This window comes from Ranitomeya imitator, chromosome 8 (assembly GCF_032444005.1).
Source record: "Ranitomeya imitator isolate aRanImi1 chromosome 8, aRanImi1.pri, whole genome shotgun sequence".
In the NCBI taxonomy this organism is placed as follows: Eukaryota; Metazoa; Chordata; class Amphibia; order Anura; family Dendrobatidae; genus Ranitomeya; species Ranitomeya imitator.
In genome coordinates, this window is record NC_091289.1 from 6,864,379 (window position 1) to 6,890,854 (window position 26,476).

The 26,476-nt window shown below is 43.9% G+C and overlaps 1 protein-coding gene across 3 annotated transcripts in view; it reads left to right on the forward strand.

Moving 5' to 3' along the window:
• LOC138647266 (contactin-4-like) overlaps positions 1-26,476 on the forward strand; it is a 254,562-nt gene that overhangs the window by 155,885 nt on the left and 72,201 nt on the right. For all 3 annotated transcript variants that reach the window (XM_069736165.1, XM_069736168.1, XM_069736167.1), the window contains one exon: positions 20,978-21,084. In XM_069736165.1, the coding sequence (XP_069592266.1) occupies positions 21,033-21,084 (52 nt within the window). In that variant the 5' untranslated portion in view covers positions 20,978-21,032. The remainder of the gene's footprint in view (positions 1-20,977; positions 21,085-26,476) is intronic.

Below are 26,476 nucleotides of genomic sequence, written 5' to 3' on the forward strand. Positions count from 1 at the left end.
TCACCAAACATTTACATTTGGTATCTTTATGTTTGAAGCATCATATGTGGGAAAAGGTTGAAGAGTTCCAGGGGGCCGAATACTTTTGCAAGGCATTGTGTGTACAGACACTTTTTTAAGTCCTGATTCATTATTTGTAAACTTCTTGAAGTCCTTTTTCTTTTGTGGCTTGTTGTTTTCGTTCCTGGGGTTTTTTTTGCAACAAATTCTTTAAAATGATGTGTGTGTTTTCAGAAATGTAGCAAAATAAAATGAAAACTGAATTTTTGGGGTTTTGACCCATTTTTCTATTGTGAACAAACTTAACTTGCAAACATAAATTCACTCCAGGGGAAACTGAAGAACATTTGCACAAAATGTTAAGACTTTTTATATAACAAAACTTGCATTTGGCAAATCAGCTGAAAACAGTTGGAGAAGTCACAGTGATGTGAAAATCAGAAAATGAAATAAAACGCAAAAGCGCAAATCAAAAAGTTATTAATTGAAGGGTTTTCACACAAAAAACTGATGAAAATGGAATAATGAACTGGGCGGCCAGGCCCAGTATACTGGTGCTGGAGGCTGCTCCCCGTCAGAATGGACAGAATGTGGAGCTTGTGACTAGATGAACTGTTGTGGTTTTTTCGTGGCGGTATGATGGAAGCATCACGAAGGCATAGTCTGCCGGGCCGCACCCTCCATAGAAATAAATGGAAGCTGCATTGCTCCCTGGGTGCGTGTGGGCTGTTATGTGGACGCTCCTCCGCCAGTAGCTGAGTGCTTTACCCCTGTAGGGGCCGACATGGTGGCAGCCGTGTAATGTACATATTTACAAATCAGAAGTCATAATCATAACTATAGAACAGTAATGTAACCAGAACTACAGGACAGATAGAAAAGCCGCTGGAAAATGCATTTCCTCCATCAAACGTAAAAGGTTTCAGAAAATCGGACATTTTAAGCTTCAAAAGTAAAAGTTTAATACTGTAAACTGAATAGAAATAAATTACAAATCCGGGACAACGACGGAGGCAAAAAGTGAGATTTACACTGGAAATGAGAAAGGGGGTTTATAGATCAGATCTAATAGATCATAGTGATATGGTAAATCCTCTGCTGTATGTCTATCCACTAATACCACTCCTGGAGTGCAGCTCTGGAGTATAATACAGGAGGTAACTCAGGATCAGTAATGTATGTACACAGTGACTGCACCAGCAGAATAGTGAGTGCAGCTCTGGAGTAAAATACAGGATGTAACTCAGGATCAGTAATGTAATGTATGTACACAGTGACTGCACCAGCAGAATAGTGAGTGCAGCTCTGGAGTATAATACAGGATGTAACTCAGGATCAGTAACGTAATGTATGTACACAGTGACTGCACCAGCAGAATAGTGAGTGCAGCTCTGGGGTATAATACAGGATGTAACTCGGGATCAGTAATGTAATGTATGTACACAGTGACTGCACCAGCAGAATAGTGAGTGCAGCTCTGGGGTATAATACAGGATGTAACTCAGGATCAGTAATGTAATGTATGTACACAGTGACTGCACCAGCAGAATAGTGAGTGCAGCTCTGGGGTATAATACAGGATGTAACTCAGGATCAGTAATGTAATGTATGTACACAGTGACTGCACCAGCAGAGTAGTGAGTGCAGCTCTGGAGTATAATACAGGATGTAACTCAGGATCAGCAATGTAATGTATGTACACAGTGACTGCACCAGCAGAATAGTGAGTGCAGCTCTGGAGTATAATACAGGATGTAACTCCGGATCAGTAACGTAATGTATGTACACAGTGACTGCACCAGCAGAATAGTGAGTGCAGCTCTGGAGTATAATACAGGATGTAACTCAGGAACAGTAATGTAATGTATGTACACAGTGACTGCACCAGCAGAATAGTGAGTGCAGCTCTGGAGTATAATACAGGATGTAACTCAGGATCAGTAACGTAATGTATGTACACAGTGACTGCACCAGCAGAATAGTGAGTGCAGCTCTGGGGTATAATACAGGATGTAACTCAGGATCAGTAATGTAATGTATGTACACAGTGACTGCACCAGCAGAATAGTGAGTGCAGCTCTGGGGTATAATACAGGATGTAACTCAGGATCAGTAATGTAATGTATGTACACAGTGACTGCACCAGCAGAATAGTGAGTGCAGCTCTGGGGTATAATACAGGATGTAACTCAGGATCAGTAATGTAATGTATGTACACAGTGACTGCACCAGCAGAGTAGTGAGTGCAGCTCTGGAGTATAATACAGGATGTAACTCAGGATCAGCAATTTAATGTATGTACACAGTGACTGCACCAGCAGAATAGTGAGTGCAGCTCTGGAGTATAATACAGGATGTAACTCCGGATCAGTAACGTAATGTATGTACACAGTGACTGCACCAGCAGAATAGTGAGTGCAGCTCTGGGGTATAATACAGGATGTAACTCAGGATCAGTAATGTAATGTATGTACACAGTGACTGCACCAGCAGAGTAGTGAGTGCAGCTCTGGGGTATAATACAGGATGTAACTCAGGATCAGTAATGTAATGTATGTACACAGTGACTGCACCAGCAGAATAGTGAGTGCAGCTCTGGAGTATAATACAGGATGTAACTCCGGATCAGTAATGTAATGTATGTACACAGTGACTGCACCAGCAGAATAGTGAGTGCAGCTCTGGGGTATAATACAGGATGTAACTCAGGATCAGTAATGTAATGTATGTACACAGTGACTGCACCAGCAGAATAGTAAGTGCAGCTCTGGAGTATAATACAGGATGTAACTCCGGATCAGTAATGTAATGTATGTACACAGTGACTGCACCAGCAGAATAGTGAGTGCAGCTCTGGGGTATAATACAGGATGTAACTCAGGATCAGTAATGTAATGTATGTACACAGTGACTGCACCAGCAGAATAGTGAGTGCAGCTCTTGAGTATAATACAGGATGTAACTCAGGATCAGTAATGTAATGTATGTACACAGTGACTGCACCAGCAGAATACTGAGTGCAGCTCTGGAGTATAATACAGGATGTAACTCAGGATCAGTAATGTAATGTATGTACACAGTGACTGCACCAGCAGAATACTGAGTGCAGCTCTGGGGTATAATACAGGATGTAACTCAGGGTCAGTAATGTAATGTATGTACCCAGTGACTGCACCAGCAGAATAGTGAGTGCAGCTCTGGGGTATAATACAGGATGTAACTCAGGATCAGTAATGTAATGTATGTACACAGTGACTGCACCAGCAGAATAGTGAGTGCAGCTCTGGGGTATAATACAGGATGTAACTCAGGACCAGTAATGTAATGTATGTACACAGTGACTGCACCAGCAGAATAGTGAGTGCAGCTCTGGAGTATAATACAGGATGTAACTCAGGATCAGTAATGTAATGTAATGTATGTACACAGTGACTGCACCAGCAGAATAGTGAGTGCAGCTCTGGGGTATAATACAGGATGTAACTCAGGATCAGTAATGTATGTACACAGTGATTGCACCAGCAGAATAGTGAGTGCAGCTCTGGGGTATAATACAGGAGGTAACTCAGGACCAGTAATGAAATGTATGTACACAGTGACTGCACCAGCAGAATAGTGAATGCAGCTCTGGAGTATAATACAGGATGTAACTCAGGACCAGTAATGAAATGTATGTACACAGTGACTGCACCAGCAGAATATTGAGTGCAGCTCTGGAGTATAATACAGGATGTAACTCAGGATCAGTAATGTAATGTATGTACACAGTGACTGCACCAGCAGAATAGTGAGTGCAGCTCTGGGGTATAATACAGGATATAACTCAGGATCAGTAGTGTAATGTATGTACACAGTGACTCCAGCAGAATAGTGAGTGCAGCTCTGGGGTATAATACATGATGTAACTCAGGATCAGTAATGTAATGTGTGTACACAGTGACTGCACCAGCAGAATAGTGAGTGCAGCTCTGGGGTATAATACAGGATGTAACTCAGGATCAGTAATGTAATGTATGTACACAGTGACTGCACCAGCAGAATAGTGAGTGCAGCTCTGGGGTATAATGCAGGATGTAACTCAGGATCAGTAATGTAATGTATGTACTCAGTGACTGCACCAGCAGAATATTGAGTGCAGCTCTGGAGTATAATACAGGATGTAACTCAGGATCAGTAATGTAATGTATTGTATGTACACAGTGACTGCACTAGCAGAATAGTGAGTGCAGCTCTGGGGTATAATACAGGATATAACTCAGGATCAGTAATGTAATGTATGTGCACAGTGACTCCAGCAGAATAGTGAGTGCAGCTCTGGGGTATAATACATGATGTAACTCAGGATCAGTAATGTAATGTGTGTACACAGTGACTGCAACAGCAGAATAGTGAGTGCAGCTCTGGGGTATAATACAGGATGTAACTCAGGATCAGTAATGTAATGTATGTACACAGTGACTACACCAGCAGAATAGTGAGTGCAGCTCTGGGGTATAATGCAGGATGTAACTCAGGATCAGTAATGTAATGTATGTACACAGTGACTGCACCACCAGAATATTGAGTGCAGCTCTGGAGTATAATACAGGATGTAACTCAGGATCAGTAATGTAATGTACTGTATGTACACAGTGACTGCACCAGCAGAATAGTGAGTGCAGCTCTGGGGTATAATACAGGATGTAACTCAGGATCAGTAATGTAATGTATGTACACAGTGACTGCACCAGCAGAATAGTGAGTGCAGCTCTGGAGTATAGTAGAGGATGTAACTCAGGATCAGTAATGTAATGTATGTACACAGTGACTGCACCAGCAGAATAGTGAGTGCAGCTCTGGGGTATAATACAGGAGGTATTATACAGGATCAGTAATGTAATGTATGTACACAGTGACTGCACCAGCAGAATAGTGACTACAGCTCTGGAGTATAATACAGGATGTAACTCAGGATCAGTAATGTAATGTACACAGTGACTGCACCAGCAGAATAGTGAGCGCAGCTCTGGGGTATAATACAGGATGTAACTAGGATCAGTAATGTAATGTATGTACATAGTGACTACACCAGCAGAATAGTGAGTGCAGCTCTGGAGTATAATACAGGAGGTAACTCAGGATCAGTAATGTAATGTATGTACACAGTGACTGCACCAGCAGAATAGTGAGTGCAGCTCTGGGGTATAATACAGGATATAACTCAGGATCAGTAATGTAATGTATGTACACAGTGACTGCACCAGCAGAATAGTGAGTGCAGCTCTGGAGTATAATACAGGATGTAACTCAGGATCAGTAATGTATGTACACAGTGACTGCACCAGCAGAATAGTGAGTGTAGCTCTGGAGTATAATACAGGATGTAACTCAGGATCAGTAATGTAATGTATGTACACAGTGACTGCACCAGCAGAATAGTGAGTGCAGCTCTGGGGTATAATACAGGATGTAACTCAGGATCAGTAATGTAATGTATGTACACAGTGACTGCACCAGCAGAATAGTGAGTGCAGCTCTGGGGTATAATACAGGATGTAACTCAGGATCAGTAATGTAATGTATGTACACAGTGACTGCACCAGCAGAGTAGTGAGTGCAGCTCTGGAGTATAATACAGGATGTAACTCAGGATCAGCAATTTAATGTATGTACACAGTGACTGCACCAGCAGAATAGTGAGTGCAGCTCTGGAGTATAATACAGGATGTAACTCCGGATCAGTAACGTAATGTATGTACACAGTGACTGCACCAGCAGAATAGTGAGTGCAGCTCTGGGGTATAATACAGGATGTAACTCAGGATCAGTAATGTAATGTATGTACACAGTGACTGCACCAGCAGAGTAGTGAGTGCAGCTCTGGGGTATAATACAGGATGTAACTCAGGATCAGTAATGTAATGTATGTACACAGTGACTGCACCAGCAGAATAGTGAGTGCAGCTCTGGAGTATAATACAGGATGTAACTCCGGATCAGTAATGTAATGTATGTACACAGTGACTGCACCAGCAGAATAGTGAGTGCAGCTCTGGGGTATAATACAGGATGTAACTCAGGATCAGTAATGTAATGTATGTACACAGTGACTGCACCAGCAGAATAGTAAGTGCAGCTCTGGAGTATAATACAGGATGTAACTCCGGATCAGTAATGTAATGTATGTACACAGTGACTGCACCAGCAGAATAGTGAGTGCAGCTCTGGGGTATAATACAGGATGTAACTCAGGATCAGTAATGTAATGTATGTACACAGTGACTGCACCAGCAGAATAGTGAGTGCAGCTCTTGAGTATAATACAGGATGTAACTCAGGATCAGTAATGTAATGTATGTACACAGTGACTGCACCAGCAGAATACTGAGTGCAGCTCTGGAGTATAATACAGGATGTAACTCAGGATCAGTAATGTAATGTATGTACACAGTGACTGCACCAGCAGAATACTGAGTGCAGCTCTGGGGTATAATACAGGATGTAACTCAGGGTCAGTAATGTAATGTATGTACCCAGTGACTGCACCAGCAGAATAGTGAGTGCAGCTCTGGGGTATAATACAGGATGTAACTCAGGATCAGTAATGTAATGTATGTACACAGTGACTGCACCAGCAGAATAGTGAGTGCAGCTCTGGGGTATAATACAGGATGTAACTCAGGACCAGTAATGTAATGTATGTACACAGTGACTGCACCAGCAGAATAGTGAGTGCAGCTCTGGAGTATAATACAGGATGTAACTCAGGATCAGTAATGTAATGTAATGTATGTACACAGTGACTGCACCAGCAGAATAGTGAGTGCAGCTCTGGGGTATAATACAGGATGTAACTCAGGATCAGTAATGTATGTACACAGTGATTGCACCAGCAGAATAGTGAGTGCAGCTCTGGGGTATAATACAGGAGGTAACTCAGGACCAGTAATGAAATGTATGTACACAGTGACTGCACCAGCAGAATAGTGAATGCAGCTCTGGGGTATAATACAGGATGTAACTCAGGACCAGTAATGAAATGTATGTACACAGTGACTGCACCAGCAGAATATTGAGTGCAGCTCTGGAGTATAATACAGGATGTAACTCAGGATCAGTAATGTAATGTATGTACACAGTGACTGCACCAGCAGAATAGTGAGTGCAGCTCTGGGGTATAATACAGGATGTAACTCAGGATCAGTAGTGTAATGTATGTACACAGTGACTCCAGCAGAATAGTGAGTGCAGCTCTGGGGTATAATACATGATGTAACTCAGGATCAGTAATGTAATGTGTGTACACAGTGACTGCACCAGCAGAATAGTGAGTGCAGCTCTGGGGTATAATACAGGATGTAACTCAGGATCAGTAATGTAATGTATGTACACAGTGACTGCACCAGCAGAATAGTGAGTGCAGCTCTGGGGTATAATGCAGGATGTAACTCAGGATCAGTAATGTAATGTATGTACTCAGTGACTGCACCAGCAGAATATTGAGTGCAGCTCTGGAGTATAATACAGGATGTAACTCAGGATCAGTAATGTAATGTATTGTATGTACACAGTGACTGCACTAGCAGAATAGTGAGTGCAGCTCTGGGGTATAATACAGGATATAACTCAGGATCAGTAATGTAATGTATGTACACAGTGACTCCAGCAGAATAGTGAGTGCAGCTCTGGGGTATAATACATGATGTAACTCAGGATCAGTAATGTAATGTGTGTACACAGTGACTGCAACAGCAGAATAGTGAGTGCAGCTCTGGGGTATAATACAGGATGTAACTCAGGATCAGTAATGTAATGTATGTACACAGTGACTACACCAGCAGAATAGTGAGTGCAGCTCTGGGGTATAATGCAGGATGTAACTCAGGATCAGTAATGTAATGTATGTACACAGTGACTGCACCACCAGAATATTGAGTGCAGCTCTGGAGTATAATACAGGATGTAACTCAGGATCAGTAATGTAATGTACTGTATGTACACAGTGACTGCACCAGCAGAATAGTGAGTGCAGCTCTGGGGTATAATACAGGATGTAACTCAGGATCAGTAATGTAATGTATGTACACAGTGACTGCACCAGCAGAATAGTGAGTGCAGCTCTGGAGTATAGTAGAGGATGTAACTCAGGATCAGTAATGTAATGTATGTACACAGTGACTGCACCAGCAGAATAGTGAGTGCAGCTCTGGGGTATAATACAGGAGGTATTATACAGGATCAGTAATGTAATGTATGTACACAGTGACTGCACCAGCAGAATAGTGACTACAGCTCTGGAGTATAATACAGGATGTAACTCAGGATCAGTAATGTAATGTACACAGTGACTGCACCAGCAGAATAGTGAGCGCAGCTCTGGGGTATAATACAGGATGTAACTAGGATCAGTAATGTAATGTATGTACATAGTGACTACACCAGCAGAATAGTGAGTGCAGCTCTGGAGTATAATACAGGAGGTAACTCAGGATCAGTAATGTAATGTATGTACACAGTGACTGCACCAGCAGAATAGTGAGTGCAGCTCTGGGGTATAATACAGGATATAACTCAGGATCAGTAATGTAATGTATGTACACAGTGACTGCACCAGCAGAATAGTGAGTGCAGCTCTGGAGTATAATACAGGATGTAACTCAGGATCAGTAATGTATGTACACAGTGACTGCACCAGCAGAATAGTGAGTGTAGCTCTGGAGTATAATACAGGATGTAACTCAGGATCAGTAATGTAATGTATGTACACAGTGACTGCACCAGCAGAATAGTGAGTGCAGCACTGAAGTATAATACAGGATGTAACTCAGGATCAGTAATGTAATGTATGTACACAGTGACTGCACCAGCAGAATAGTGAGTGCAGCTCTGGGGTATAATACAGGATATAACTCAGGATCAGTAATGTAATGTATGTACACAGTGACTCCAGCAGAATAGTGAGTGCAGCTCTGGGGTATAATACATGATGTAACTCAGGATCAGTAATGTAATGTGTGTACACAGTGACTGCACCAGCAGAATAGTGAGTGCAGCTCTGGGGTATAATACAGGATGTAACTCAGGATCAGTAATGTAATGTATGTACACAGTGACTGCACCAGCAGAATTGTGAGTGCAGCTCTGGGGTATAATGCAGGATGTAACTTAGGATCAGTAATGTAATGTATGTACTCAGTGACTGCACCAGCAGAATATTGAGTGCAGCTCTGGAGTATAATACACGATGTAACTCAGGATCAGTAATGTAATGTATGTACACAGTGACTGCACTAGCAGAATAGTGAGTGCAGCTCTGGAGTATAATACACGATGTAACTCAGGATCAGTAATGTAATGTATTGTATGTACACAGTGACTACACCAGCAGAATAGTGAGTGCAGCTCTGGAGTATAATACAGGATGTAACTCATTATCAGTAATGTATGTACACAGTGACTGCACCAGCAGAATAGTGAGTGCAGCTCTGGAGTATAATACAGGATGTAACTCAGGATCAGTAATGTATGTACACAGTGACTGCACCAGCAGAATAGTGAGTGCAGCTCTGGGGTATAATACAGGATGTAACTCAGGATCAGTAATGTAATGTATGTACACAGTGACTGCACCAGCAGAATAGTGAGGGCAGCTCTGGAGGTTACATTTGTACATTGTGATGTAGTATTTAGAGGTGGATTCGCTCTTTATGGACAGTTTGTCGGTCTCGTCTCTGGTTTTCTTTCCTCTCCTGACAGTCGGCTCTTCTTAGGCCTCGTCTCTCGTCTCAGGACAGAGCATCTGCCTTGTTCAATTCTGATTCCTTACATTGAGGTAAATGTCATATATTATGGATCAAGAAACAGAAAATGAATGTAATTGCCACAAATGGTTGTTCTGGGCGCAAAGCGGAGATGTTAAGTGTATCAAGGCCGAGTGCGCGACGCCGCTTCGGCGAGGATTGTGCAATCTGCAGTGGATGTCTAAGGTCTCGGGATTATTAAGTGCGGAGTTTGGGAGAAGAAAGATCCTTAATGCGCAGATGATTCCCGAGACTTTAACCCTTTGTAGGTGAATGGTTCTCCTATTGTGCGGATATAACGCTAGGGGAAAAGTGGAACATACAGGAAGGCAAAGGGCAGATGGTATATAATACTACGGTGCAACAATCCTGGGAAAAATAATCAACTGTCCACTATATAATACACCCCCTGCCATCCATTATATAATACACCCCTGCCGTCCATTATATAATACACCCCCACCATCCATCAAATAATACACCCCCGCCATCCACTATATAATACACTCCCGCCATCCATCATATAATACACCCCTGCCGTCCATTATAAAATACACCCCCACCATCCATCAAATAATACACCCCCGCCATCCATCATATAATACACCCCCCGCCATCCATTATATAATACACCCCCACCATCCACTATATAATACACCCCCGCCATATATTATATAATACACCCCCACCATCCACTATATAATACACCCCCTGCCATCCATTATATAATACACCCCCCGCCATCCATTATATAATACACCCCCTGCCATCCATTATATAATACACCCCCACCATATATTATATAATACACCCCCACCATCCACTATATAATACACCCCCGGCATCTATTATATAATACACCCCCACCATCCACTATATAACACACCCCCACCATCCATTATTTAATACACCCCCCGCCATCCACTATATAATACACCCCCCGCCATCTATTATATAATACACCCACACCATCCACTATATAACACACCCCCACCATCCATTATTTAATACACCCCCACCATCCACTATATAATACACCCCCCACCATCCATTATGTAATACATCCCCCCACCATCCACTATATAATACACCCCCCGCCATCTATTATATAATACACCCCCACCATCCATTATATAATACACCCCCCACCATATATTATATAATACACCCCCACCATCCACTATATAATACACCCCCCACCATATATTATATAATACACCCCACCATCCACTATATAATACACCCCCCGCCATATATTATATACCCCCGCCATCCATTATATAATACACCTCCGCCTTCAATTATGTAATACACCCCCCACTATCCATTATATAATTTACCCCATCCATTATATAATACACCCCCGCCATATATTATATAATACACCCCCACCATCCACTATATAATACACCCCCCCGCCATATATTATATACCCTCGCTATCCATTATATAATACACCCCCGCCATCCATTATATAATACACCTCCGCCTTCAATTATGTAATACACCCCCCGCTATCCATTATATAATTTACCCCATGCATTATATAATACACCCCCGCCATCTATTATATAATACACCCCCACCATCCACTATATAATACACCCCCCCGCCATATATTATATACCCTCACCATCCATTATATAATACACCCCCGCCATCCATTATATAATACACCTCCACCTTCAATTATGTAATACACCCCCCGCTATCCATTATATAATTTACCCCATCCATTATATAATACACCCCCCCGCCATCCATTATATAATACACACACACACCCCGCCGTCTATTTGAGACATCTGTGAACTCAATCTTCGCATATTCTCTGGGATTTGGGTCTGGACGGTGACGGCACCGTTCACACACAGATTATGCTCTGATCTACACCCCCCATTATTGCTCTGGCAAGATGTTGGGGGTCCTTGTCCTGCCGGAAGGTGAACCTACGCCTCAGTCTAATGTCTGTCTGCAGCCTCTAACAGGTTTTCATGCAGGATTGTCCTGTATTTATCTCCATCCATCTCATCACCTCGGACCAGCTTCCCTGCCCCTGCTGAAGAAAAGCTTCCTCACAGCAGTATGCTCCCACCACCATGTGTGACTGTGGGATGGTGTTTTCAGGGTGATGTGCCATGTTAGTTTTCTGCAACACCTTGCATTTAGCCCCCAAAATTCTCCTTTTGGTCTGATCTGAGCAGAGCCCCTTCTTCCACATGCTCGCCGTGTTCCTTACAGGGCTTTTTGCAAACTGCAAACGGGGCTCCTTAATATTTGCTTAAATAAAATGTTTTTCTTCTTGCTGTTGTTCCATAAAGATCAGATTTGTGGAGTATATAATTGTTTTCCTGTGGACAAGTTCTACCACCTGAGCTGTGGATCCTCATCATCTCCTCAGTGACCGTGGGCCTCTTGGCTGCTGTTCTGATTAGTGCTCTCCTTGCTTGGGATGTCAGAGGTTAGATGGACGGCCATGTCTTCATATGTTTGCAGTTGTGCCATACACCTCTGCGATTCGCACAATATAGACACACCGCTCTGCTACACACATAGTATATATACACAGCTCAGCTACATGTACAGTATATACACACAGCTCTACTACACACAGTACATACACAGCTCTGCTACACACACTATTCACACACCTCTGCGATACGCACAATATAGACACACCGCTCTGCTACACACATAGTATATATACACAGCTCAGCTACATGTACAGTATATACACACAGCTCTACTACACACAGTACATACACAGCTCTGCTACACATACTATTCACACACCTCTGCGATACGCACAATATAGACACACCGCTCTGCTACACACATAGTACATACACACAGCTCAGCTACATGTACAGTATATACACACAGCTCTGCTACACACAGTACATACACAGCTCTGCTACACACACTATTCACACACCTCTGCGATACGCACAATATAGACACACCGCTCTGCTACACACATAGCATATACACACAGCTCTGCTACATGTACAGTATATACACACAGCTCTGCTACACACAGTACATACACACAGCTCTGCTACACACATAGTGTATATACACAGCTGTTATACACACAGTATATACACACAGCTCAGCTACATGTACAGTATATACACACAGCTCTGCTACACACAGTACATACACAGCTCTGCTACACACACTATTCACACACCTCTGCGATACGCACAATATAGACACACCGCTCTGCTACACACATAGTATATACACACAGCTGTTATACACACAGTATATACACACAGCTCTGCTACATGCACAATATATACATACAGCTCTGCTACAGTGTATACACACAGCTCTGCTACACACACAGTATATATACTGACAGTATATATACACAGCTCTGCTACACACAGCTGTTATACACACAGTATATACATACAGCTCTGCTACACACACAGTATATACACACAGCTGTTATACACACAGTATATTCACACAGCTCTGCTACATGCACAATATATACAGTGGGGCAAAAAAGTATTTAGTCAGTCAGCAATAGTGCAAGTTCCACCACTTAAAAAGATGAGGGGCGTCTGTAATTTACATCATAGTTAGACCTCAACTATGGGAGACAAACTGAGAAAAAAAAATCCAGAAAATCACATTGTCTGTTTTTTTAACATTTTATTTGCATATTATGGTGGAAAATAAGTATTTGGTCAGAAACAAAATTTCATCTCAATACTTTGTAATATATCCTTTGTTTGCAATGACAGAGGTCAAACGTTTTCTGTAAGTCTTCACAAGGTTGCCACACACTGTTGTTGGTATGTTGGCCCATTCCTCCATGCAGATCTCCTCTAGAGCAGTGATGTTTTTGGCTTTTCGCTTGGCAACACGGACTTTCAACTCCCTCCAAAGGTTTTCTATAGGGTTGAGATCTGGAGACTGGCTAGGCCACTCCAGGACCTTGAAATGCTTCTTACGAAGCCACTCCTTCGTTGCCCTGGCGGTGTGCTTTGGATCATTGTCATGTTGAAAGACCCAGCCACGTTTCATCTTCAATGCCCTTGCTGATGGAAGGAGGTTTGCACTCAAAATCTCACGATACATGGCCCCATTCATTCTTTCATGTACCCGGATCAGTCGTCCTGGCCCCTTTGCAGAGAAACAGCCCCAAAGCATGATGTTTCCACCACCATGCTTTACAGTAGGTATGGTGTTTGATGGATGCAACTCAGTATTCTTTTTCCTCCAAACACGACAAGTTGTGTTTCTACCAAACAGTTCCAGTTTGGTTTCATCAGACCATAGGACCAAAACTCCTCTGGATCATCCAAATGCTCTCTAGCAAACTTCAGACGGGCCCGGACATGTACTGGCTTAAGCATTGGGACACGTCTGGCACTGCAGGATCTGAGTCCATGGTGGCGTAGTGTGTTACTTATGGTAGGCCTTGTTACATTGGTCCCAGCTCTCTGCAGTTCATTCACTAGGTCCCCCCGCGTGGTTCTGGGATTTTTGCTCACCGTTCTTGTGATCATTCTGACCCCACTGGGTGGGATTTTGCGTGGAGCCCCAGATCGAGGGAGATTATCAGTGGTCTTGTATGTCTTCCATTTTCTAATTATTGCTCCCACTGTTGATTTCTTCACTCCAAGCTGGTTGGCTATTGCAGATTCAGTCTTCCCAGCCTGGTGCAGGGCTACAATTTTGTTTCTGGTGTCCTTTGACAGCTCTTTGGTCTTCACCATAGTGGAGTTTGGAGTCAGACTGTTTGAGGGTGTGCACAGGTGTCTTTTTATACTGATAACAAGTTTAAACAGGTGCCATTACTACAGGTAATGAGTGGAGGAAAGAGGAGACTCTTAAAGAAGAAGTTACAGGTCTGTGAGAGCCAGAAATCTTGATTGTTTGTTTCTGACCAAATACTTATTTTCCACCATAATATGCAAATAAAATGTTAAAAAAACAGACAATGTGATTTTCTGGATTTTTTTTTCTCAGTTTGTCTCCCATAGTTGAGGTCTACCTATGATGTAAATTACAGACGCCTCTCATCTTTTTAAGTGGTGGAACTTGCACTATTGCTGACTGACTAAATACTTTTTTGCCCCACTGTACATACAGCTCTGCTACACATAGTGTATACACACAGCTCTGCTACACACACAGTATATGTACACAGCTCTGTTATACACACAGTATATACACACAGCTCTGCTACATGTACAGTATATACACACAGCTCTGCTACACACAGTACATACACACAGCTCTGCTACACACACAGTATATATACACAGCTGGAACACACACAGTATATGTACACAGCTCTGATATACACAGTATATACACACAGCTCTGCTACATGTACAGTATATACACACAGCTCTGCTACACACAGTACATACACACAGCTCTGCTAAACGCACAGTATATATACATACAGCTTTGCTACACACACAGTATATTCACACAGCTCTGCTACATGTACGTTATATACATACACAGCTCTGCTACATGTACGTTATATACATACACAGCTCTGCTACATGTACGTTATATACATACACAGCTCTGCTACATGTACAATATATAAATACACAGCTCTGCTACACGCCTAGTATGTAGACACATGTGTATCTATATAGAGAGAGTAATAGAATTGGTCATGGCCATCTGCCGGGTGATATTGGGGGTTGTAGTCTTTTGAAGTGAACCCTGATAGCGTTTTTTTCTGGCCATTCCACTTATCGGTTTTCTACTTCATAGATCTGAGCTCAGATTTTGGAGACTTCCCTCCCCTCCCCCCATGTCGCTGCCGTTTGCCCCTTCTCAGGCTGATTGACATTCTCCGCTCGGTTGCAGTTAGCGATTAATCAATCGGCGCTGCCAATCACTGCCCTGACACCACGGGTGCGGAGCGGCGGCGCTCAGGCTGCCAGACAGCGGCTGTGGTTTTTCCTGGCAACCATCGACAACATGGGAACAAGAGGAAAGCGTTAGAGGACGTGTAAATAACGGCAGATACAGGCGGGTGATGAGGGGCTGAGGTCACAGGCTGCGCCGCTTCTCACGGTCCTCCCATTGGGGGGCTGCACACCTCCTAGTGTTTGGGGGGCTGCACAGGATGGACTCGCCCTCCCCGGGGGTCACCAATCACCTCCTAATGTTTGGGCTCTAGAAGTGTCATGATTGGCCGCGATGTACAATGAAAAGTTCTGCAACTGTGATTTATTCTTCATATTAAAGGGGAGCAAGAAGCTGCTCAGAATGCGGCTACCATAGAGGGGGCCATGTTAGTGGAGGGCAAAATGGGATCGTGTACCCGGACCCTCAGCCGCTTAGAAGTGTGATGGTGTCAAGTTTATCATTGTCACCATGTCTCGTCCTGCGTGGAGTCCCTGTCCCCATAAAAGGAATATATCATGAAATGACCCACTATGTAATCAAGCTTTTGAGGTTTATATATATAGAATTTATTTTTATTTATTTTTTTTACAAATTTTGAAAATGTATTTATTTTTCTTACCGCAATGTGCAATAAAAATGAGAGACCTTGCAATTCTCACGGCAGCCACTAGGGATTTTAGACTCCAACTTCCTGTGGTTTCAGGAAATGCACATGTACATTAGCTGCAATGAACAGAGCCTGCCCCTATCTATTGTGCTGAAGCCTCTAATGAGCTTGTGCTAAGGTCATTGAACAGGAGGGGGAGGAGGTGAGCTGTGATATCACCTACTATGAATGGTGGATCCTGTGTTATCTACTGTATATAAAGATGTTATCAGTCATTGTACTGGAGGAGGAGGTGAGCTGTGATATCACCTACTATGAATGATGGATCCTGTGTGATCTGCTTTATAGTAGTGTTATCAGTCATTGTACAGGAGGGGGAGGAGGTGAGCTGTGGCATTGCCTATTGTGAATTCTGGATCCTGTGTTATCAGCTGTATATAGAGGTGTTATCAGTCATTGTACAGGAGGAGGAGGTGAGCTGTGACATCCCCTATTGTGAATGATGGATCCTGTGTTATCTACTGTATATAGAGGTGTTATCAGTCATTATACAGGAGGAGGAGGTGAGCTGTGACATCCCCTATTGTGAATGATGGATCCTGTGTTATCTACTGTATATAGAGGTGTTATCAATCATTATACAGGAGGAGGAGGTGAGCTGTGACATCCCCTATTGTGAATGGTGGATCCTGTGTTATCTACTGTATATAGAGGTGTTATCAGTGATTGTACAGGAGGAGGAGGTGAGCTGTGACATCACCTATTGTGAATGGTGGATCCTGTGTTATCTACTGTATGTAGAGGTGTTATCAGTGATTGTACAGGAGGAGGAGGTGAGCTGTGACATCACCTATTGTGAATGGTGGATCCTGTGTTATCTACTGTATATAGAGGTGTTATCAGTCATTGTTCAGGAGGAGGAGGTGAGCTGTGACATCACCTATTGTGAATAGTGGATCCTGTGTTATCTACTGTATATAGAGGTGGGACCATAATTTAGCAATTTGAGTGTAAGATATTAATGTATATAACTCTCCATAAATATTTAGAATTGAGAGTCCTCAGTGGTTGATACCTTTTTTATGGCGAACTGAAAAGATGGTAACAAATTGCAGCTTTCGAGACTACACAGGTCTCTTCATCAGGCACAGACTAATACAAATTCTGAAGAATCACATATTTATGCACAATACAGCCCAGAAATAATGTCATGGATAAGACAAGTGACGAGAAGCAGAACTACCATTATGTGAGAGTGATAAACAGTTGTGTCCATAAATATAGGAACAGTTCATAGATAAGGAGTGTAAATGGTTTATTGTCCTCTGATTGGGCTCTGATTCTGTGTTGTGATGCCCCCACAAGGTCTGAGGAGCAAATTCACCCTCCTTATCTATGACATTATTTCTGGGCTGTATTGTGCATAAATATGTGATTCTTCAGAATTTCTTTTAGTCTTTGCCTGATGAAGAGACCTGTGTAGTCTCGAAAGCTGCAATTTGTTACCATCTTTTCAGTTCGCCATTAAAAGGTATCAACCACTGAAGACTCTCAATTCTAAATATTTTTCTATCTACTGGCTAACACGGTACCAAGATATACCGTATATCTTTCCTGTGTCATAAATAATTGATAACTGAAATGTTGTGGACTAAAGTTAAGCCTTCATCCGTTCTATTTAATTTGGACTTATTGATAATCTGTGATAGGGAGACCGCTGTATTGAGATACTGACCTTACCGTGCTCTACTGACCATACATGATATACCGTGGGTTGTGGCGTGTTCGGAGGTGATGATCAGTTTCCCTCTCATTTCTATGTTCTGCTTTAGGCTGCTTTCAGATGGACGCTGAAATTCACAGACCAGTCATGTTCACATGTTGGGGTGGCTCCATGTGCATCTTCGCATGCCTGTCCTCATGGCCGACTGGTGGAAGAACTGCCTGCTATAGAAACACGGTCTCATCAAACACGAGACCCGCGCTCGCTCTTGAAGACGGCTCTCAAACACGCACCTGCTTTAGAGGACGGCCCTCGCACACGCGCTCGCTCTAGAGGACGGCCCTCGCACACGCGCCCGCTCTAGAGGACGGCTCTCGCACACGCGCTCGCTCTAGAGGACGGCACACACGCTCGCTCTAGAGGACGTCTCTCGCACACGTGCTCGCTCTAGAAGATGGCTCTCGCACACGCGCTTGCTCTAGAGGACGGCACACACGCTCGCTCTAGAGGACGGCACACACGCTCGCTCTAGAGGACGTCTCTCGCACACGTGCTCGCTCTAGAAGATGGCTCTCGCACACGCGCTTGCTCTAGAGGACGGCACACACGCTCGCTCTAGAGGACGGCTCTCGCACACGCGCTCGCTCTAGAGGACGGCTCTCGCACACGCGACCGCTCTAGAGGACGGCACACACGCTCGCTCTAGAGGACGGCTCTCGCACACGCGCTCGCTCTAGAGGACGGCTCTTGCACACGCGCTCGCTCTAGAGGACGGGTCTCGCACATGCTCTCGCTCTAGAGGACGGCTTTCGCACCCGCGCTCGCTCTAGAGGACGGCTCTTGCACACGCGCTCGCTCTAGAGGACGGCTCTCGCACACCCGCTCGCTCTAGAGGACGGCTCTTGCACACGCGCTCGCTCTAGAGGACGGCTCTCGCACACCCGCTCGCTCTAGAGGACGGCTCTCGCACACGCGCTCGCTCTAGAGGACGGATCTCGCACACGCTCGCTCTAGAGGACGGCTCTCGCACACGCTCTCGCTCTAGAGGACGGCTTTCGCACCCGCGCTCGCTCTAGAGGACGGCTCTTGCACACGCGCTCGCTCTAGAGGACGGCTCTCGCACACGCTCTCGCACTAGAGGACGGCTCTCGCACACGCTCTCGCTCTAGAGGACGGCTTTCGCACCCGCGCTCGCTCTAGAGGACGGCTCTTGCACACGCGCTCGCTCTAGAGGACGGATCTCGCACACGCGCTCGCTCTACAGGACGGCTCTCGCACACGCGCTCGCTCTAGAGGACGGCTCTCGCACACGCGCTCGCTCTAGAGGACGGATCTCGCACACGCTCGCTCTACAGGATGGCTCTCGCACACGCACTCGCTCTACAGGACGGCTCTCGCACACGCACTCGCTCTACAGGACGGCTCTCGCACACCCGCTCGCTCTAGAGGACGGCTCTTGCACACGCGCTCGCTCTAGAGGACGGCTCTCGCACACGCTCTCGCTCTACAGGACGGCTCTCGCACACATGCACAGTGACTAACATTGGTCAGTGTTCACAAAGGTCAAAAATGTGTCCAACTGAACGCAGCCTTCCTATCAGAACGGCAGGTGAATGTTACTGTGCTGGATCTTGCTAGAAATTTGCAATTATCTGCATGTGCTACATCCGGATTGTGCTGCGGATTCACTCCTCTCGGGGTACATCCACATTCCTGTAGATTTGAGCTACAGATTTAAGGTGGAAAAATCCACCGTGGATTACAATACCAGAGAGGAGTCCAAGATTTTAGAAATCACATTTGCTCTCTGCAGACATATTTGAACGGATATTGACTTGTGCGGATTATTGCAGCCGGAGCGAATCGGGGTCACGATCCACAGATTTATTGTCAGATTTGCAGCAGGTCCGTGGTGATGGCTCCTGTTGGAGTCTCCCCATGCCTCGCCTGTCCTCCCTGTGGTCTCTGCCAGCACTGTGGGTACTGGATATTCTCCTGACGGCCAGTGCTTGCTGCGGTCCTTGTCAGGCCGGTGTGTCGTGTATAGATACAGATCGTGCCGCATGTTCCCAGCAGAGATCTCTACAGATGGTGCAGTGTTACATTTCCATTGATCTGAGGATCTCCTAACCTGACATCAATATGTCGGATGGGGGGCTGTAATATCTCCAGCAGGGGCTGAGCTCATCTCGTGTGCTCCCTGCACGTCTCGTGTGCGCCCTACACGTCTCCTGTATGCTCTGGTTGTCTCGCGTGGGCTCTGGTTGTCTCGCGTGGGCTCTGGTTGTCTCGCGTGGGCTCTGGTTGTCTCGCGTGCGCTCTGCATGGTTCGCGTGTGTTCTGCTCGTCTCGCGTGCTCTGGTTGTCTCGCGTGGGCTCTGGTTGTCTCGCGTGGGCTCTGGTTGTCTCGCGTGGGCTCTGGTTGTCTCGCGTGGGCTCTGGTTGTCTCGCGTGGGCTCTGGTTGTCTCGCGTGGGCTCTGGTTGTCTCGCGTGGGCTCTGGTTGTCTCGCGTGCGCTCTGGTTGTCTCGCGTGCGCTCTGGTTGTCTCGCGTGCGCTCTGCATGGCTCGCGTGTGTTCTGCTCGTCTCGCGTGCTCTGGTCATCTCGCGTGCGCTCTACTTGTCTCTCGTACGTTCTGCTTGTCTCACTTGTGTTCTGCTCGTCTCACTTGTGTTCTGCTCGTCTCGCGTTCACTCTGGTCGTCTCTCGTGCACTCTGCTCGTATCGAGTGTGCTCTGGTCATCTCGCGTGCGTTCTGCTCGTCTCACTTGTGTTCTGCTCGTCTCACTTGCTCTCTAGTCATCTCACATTCCCGCTGCAGCGGTGGCTCCGGGTCACAGCGCCATAGTGCGGTGCATGATTGCGATATTGAGGCTCGGCCTCTCCGGGGAGGCCAGACGGGGGTGGGATAGTGGCCGCCTCGTCCTCTGCTGTATTGAATTCTAAACTTGCCGCTTCTTCTCCCACAGATAAAAGCGTAAAGTTGCCGCAGATCCGAGAGACGTCCGACCCCACGAAGCGAGGATGAGGTTGCTATGGAAACTGCTGGCGCTTCGCTGGTTCGTGTGTCTTGCAGGTAACATCTCCATTCACTTCCCTGATGTTATAACCCCGAGTCCTTCACAGAGAATTCAGGTCCCAGTGCAGGGGCCAATTACAGCTCCGCTGGTCCCGCGCTGTGCCCGCTCAGTATTGGGGGTGCTGACTGCGGATTCCGGGGGCCGGCTCCTATGCCTCTGTCCTGCTTTTTGCACTTCTCATATCATGGGTGAATCCAACGTGACGGGACGTCGCTCATCGTCTGTAGATGTATAGACAAGCCTTCCTCCAAACATTACTTGTGTTTTCTATTGTGTGAAAAATGCGGAAATCGTCTCTGCTGCAAACAGACATGCAGTGTAAAGTAAGGGGGACAGACCGAGCCGCAGCAGTCACTACAATAGATCTAATGGATCACAACTGCAGTGTAAAGTATGGGCGAGGCGCTGAGTCCCAGCAGTCTGTACATTATGAAGGATAGACCTTGCAGAAAGCTTAGGAGATACAAGTTGGATTGTCAGCTACATAAAGCGCCAGTGCAACTAACTGGGGTCAATCAAATTGATTGACCCTAATGGATCACAGCTGCAGTGTAAAGTATGGCAGACAGAGGGAGATTAAGCAGCAGTCTGAGACTGATGACATAGAAGCAGACATGACTCTAAACTACAGGAGCTTCTCACAAAACTACAACATCATCAAAAACTGAATTTATTTCAGTTCTTCAATACAAAAAGTGAATCTCCTATCTTCTATAGAGTCATTACACACAGAGTGATCTATTTCACTTGTTTATTTCTGTTAATGTTGATGATTATGGCTTACAGCCAATGAAAACCCAAAAGTCGTTATCTCAGTAAATTAGAATAATTAACACTAAACACCTGTAAAGGCTCCTAAGCGTTTATAAAGGTCCTTAGTCTGTTTCAGTAGCTCCACAATCATGGGGAAGACTGCTGACCTGACAGATGTCCAGAAGGCGTCACTGACACACTCCACAAGGAGGGGAAGAAACAAAAGGTCATTGCTAAAGAAGCCGGCCGTTCACACAGTGCTGTATCCAAGAATATTAATGGAAAGTATAAGGAAAAAGTGTGGTAGAAGAAGGTGCACAAGCAACCGGGATAACCGCGGCCTGGAAAGGATTGTTAAGAAAAGGCCATTCAAAAATTGCTGCCTCCAGTTACTGGTGCCAGGACTGGAATAATGGGCTCCCTGCCAAAGTTAGGAGAAAGAGAAACTTTTTGAGAGATGTTTGCATTGTCGTATCATCAGATAATGTCAGGTGCGGCTGGACACGGGCTTTGTCTCCTTTGCAATTGTTAGGAATAAAAAAGAACCCAAAGTATCCGAAGAGCTGAAATCTGTATTTTCCTCCTGCTCCGGATTTGATGCCCAGAGACAGAAGCATTTTTGCTACTTCCGCTGATACAGGACAGTAATGCATCACTTACCAGCACCAAGAACAGATCCTCACCCCGATAAAAGGAATTCCAGCTGACCTTAAAGTAATTTGTCTGAGCGCTTTCAGCTTCATCTCCCCGACTGCATCTGATTTATTTATTACATAGACTGGCACAAAGTCAGCTGACGGGCACTGCCCAGACTGAGATACAGCGGGTACCCGAGCCACAGAGGAGAAAGACGCTCCATCACACCTGGAAATAAAGCCGTATAATAGTCAGATATATAAAACCTTTATCACAGCAGAATAGGGCAGTATTATAATAGTTATATTCTTGTACATAGGGGCAGTATTATAATAGTTATATTCTACTGTACATAGGGGCAGTATTATAATAGTTATATTCTTGTACATAGGGGCAGTATTATAGTAGTTATATTTTTGTATATAGGGGCAGTATTATAGTAGTTATATTCTTGTACATAGGGGCAGTATTATAGTAGTTATATTCTTGTACATAGGGGCAGTGTTATAGTAGTTATATTCTTGTACATAGGGGCGGTATTATAGTAGTTATATTTTTGTATATAGGGGCAGTATTATAGTAGTTATATTCTTGTACATAGGGGCGGTATTATAGTAGTTATATTCTTGTACATAGGGGCAGTATTATAGTAGTTATATTCTTGTACATAGGGGCGGTATTATAGTAGTTATATTTTTGTATATAGGGGCAGTATTATAGTAGTTATATTCTTGTACATAGGAGCAGTATTATAGTAGTTATATTCTTGTACATAGGAGCAATATTATAGTAGTTATATTCTTGTACATAGGGGCAGTATTATAGTAGTTATATTCTTGTATATAGGGGCAGTATTATAGTAGTTATATTCTTGTACATAGGGAGCAGTATTATAGTAGTTATATTCTTGTATATAGGGGGCAGTATTATAGTAGTTATATTCTTGTACATAGGGAGCAGTATTATAGTAGTTATATTCTTGTACATAGGAGCAGTATTATAGTAGTTATAGTCTTGTATATAGGGGGCAGTATTATAGTAGTTATATTCTTGTACATAGGGGCAGTATTATAGTAGTTATATTCTTGTACATAGGAGCAGTATTATAGTAGTTATATTCTTGTACATAGGGGCAGTATTATAGTAGTTATATTCTTGTACATAGGGGCAGTATTATAGTAGTTATATTCTTGTACATAGGGGCAGTATTATAGTAGTTATATTCTTATACATAGGGGCAGTATTATAGTAGTTATATTCTTGTACATAGGAGCAGTATTATAGTAGTTATATTCTTGTATATAGGGCAGTATTATAGTAGTTATATTCTTGTACATAGGAGCAGTATTATAGTAGTTATATTCTTGTACATAGGGGCAGTATTATAGTAGTTATATTCTTGTACATAGGAGCAGTATTATAGTAGTTATATTCTTGTACATAGGGGCAGTATTATAGTAGTTATATTCTTGTATATAGGAGCAGTATTATAGTAGTTATATTCTTGTACATAGGGGCAGTATTATAGTAGTTATATTCTTGTATATAGGGGCAGTATTATAGTAGTTATATTGTTGTACATAGGGGGCAGTATTATAGTAGTTATATTCTTGTATATAGGAGCAGTATTATAGTAGTTATATTCTTGTACATAGGGGCAGTATTATAGAATGTTATTGTACATCTGATCACATGTTATCTCTGATTCATGTACGGTTGTTGGATTGCAGATTGATTGTAAATGCTGCTTTGGATGTGAATTGAGATTATAACCGATATATTAACTCCTATACGGTAATTTAATTTATTGTCATATGGTATATTGGGTACAGATATTACAGGAGCTCAATCATATATTTTGGGGTCTGCCTAAATATTAATTTCTGATGGATTTCAGGTGCGTCTTTGGACGGACATCATTGTGGTTGAACATTTTTGTGATATGGAAGATTGTTATAATTGACAAAAACCATGTTCTAAGTTTGTGCTGAGAGTTTTGACGTTTGCACTTGCTGATAATTGTAGTTCTGCAGCTATTGTTCTTTGCAGGTCGCGGCTAATAATTTCAATATTTTTTTTTCCCTTTTTTCACCTTATTGTCACTTTCCTGTCTGAAATGCCTTGTAGGGAACGGAGAATTAATATCTATTTCTGAGACACGTGCAATATTTACCATATGTTACAGCAGATCCTTCGGGGCTTAATTACTCCTCGTCTGCATATCGCACCGCGCGGAGCGAGCCCTTTGTTTATGTCGCCGGAGTTAATGGGGTTTGATGAATAATTCCCTTTCATGTGAATATTACATGGGTGAGGTAGGAGACCTGCGTGCTGCCCGCGTTCAAGTTCCCCCATCCGCTACTACAAAGCAAATTGTCGGATCGCTCGTCAGTAATTTGCTGGCAGACGGCGCCGGTGCCCTCTATTTCAGAAAACGTTGTTATCCTGTCTGTCACATATTATCTGCTGGCGACAGACGGCTACAATTACACCACTCGTCCACTCGCTTCATTCTGTTTTATCCTTTAGTGAATTCGATTTTATAAATCAGGTTTATTTGTGACTTTTTTTTTTCTTGACTGCTGAAAAGTTACATTGTAACTTCTCGGTTTCAAGGCCATTTAAAGAGACAGTGCCTTCTTTTAGTATTTGTAAATGCAGCCATTTCCTCCAAAAGTTACTGATGGATTGATTGCTGGAAATATTGGGGGAACCATTGACATCAGCCCCTGCATAGGAGAAGGGGGATTTAGTCTGCAGGGCCTATAATAACAATAATGCAGGGCGCAGCTCATCCCCAGCGCGCAGGACTACAACCCTCAGCAGGTGCATTATTGCTGTTAGGCACACTGACACTTTGATATATCTGATAATTGCTCCATCAGTGTCAGGTATTGCATATTTTATTGTGGGTTTTTCACACTTTTTTTTTTACAAATGACTTTAACAATGGAACATTTTGGTGTGATATCCCTTTAAGATAATTTGTGGGAGTGATTGGATGATTAATATCATTGTGGGTGTGGTCACAACTCTGTAAATCGTTACATGAACCATTAAATTAAAGCTATTCTTACAATTAAGCTCCTCCTGTTAAATGTCTGTAGCTAAGCTCCGCCCACTTGACTTTTTAGCAGAATAACAATAACTAGCGTCTCTATCAGACCATTAATTTCCGTCCAATTGTCTGCTTGGGTAATTGGTCTAACGATCCGCAGGCATGAAATAGATGAGTTTATAAGCGGAGAAAAATCAACACAGAAAAATATTATTACGACCATCAATCAACAAGCAAGATTAAATCAGATGAAATATTTATCCGCGTCTAGCCCTTTAAACAGTATGCAAATTGATCAGGCAGGTGTCTGAATAATTGATAACCATTATAAATATTCTAAACGGCCGATTAAAGTCACAGGACGGCTCGGGGGATGCGGTGCACGGCGCGGTGGGGGGATGATAACAGATGTTACATTATATCTATGGAAGCCGCCTATGGGCCCTGATCTGGGGGGCCCGACTCACCGCCCTCGTGGGTGGAGTGCCTGCCACCTAGAGGAATGGGGCGACCAGGCCTGAGGGTCACAGTAACCTTTACCTTCTTATCCCTCTTACAGACTGACCTTTATGTCTTCGGATCAGGGTGTAAAGAAGTGGACTGGCACCAGGAGTGGGCTGTGGATTTTGGGGGAGTCTTCCTTTGACTGCAGCTGGTTCCAGGTTTGGACCTAAATATTTAAAGGGGTATTCCTATCTTATAAAGTGGTAGCCGGACCCACTAATGGTCTCAGTCCCTGACACATTGCACAATTTCCTATTCATTTGTATGGGAATTCCCACCACCTCTCTGCTGACCACAGCGTTCATCAGGACCCCGCTCCCTGCATTGAAGGAAGTCTTGGAGGGACCCGCATCTGCATAGCAAATTCTTAGGAGATGGGTGTACCCCTTTAAGAAAGGTCTCTACTTCTGCAGTGGATCTAAAAGGCTTCTCTGAGG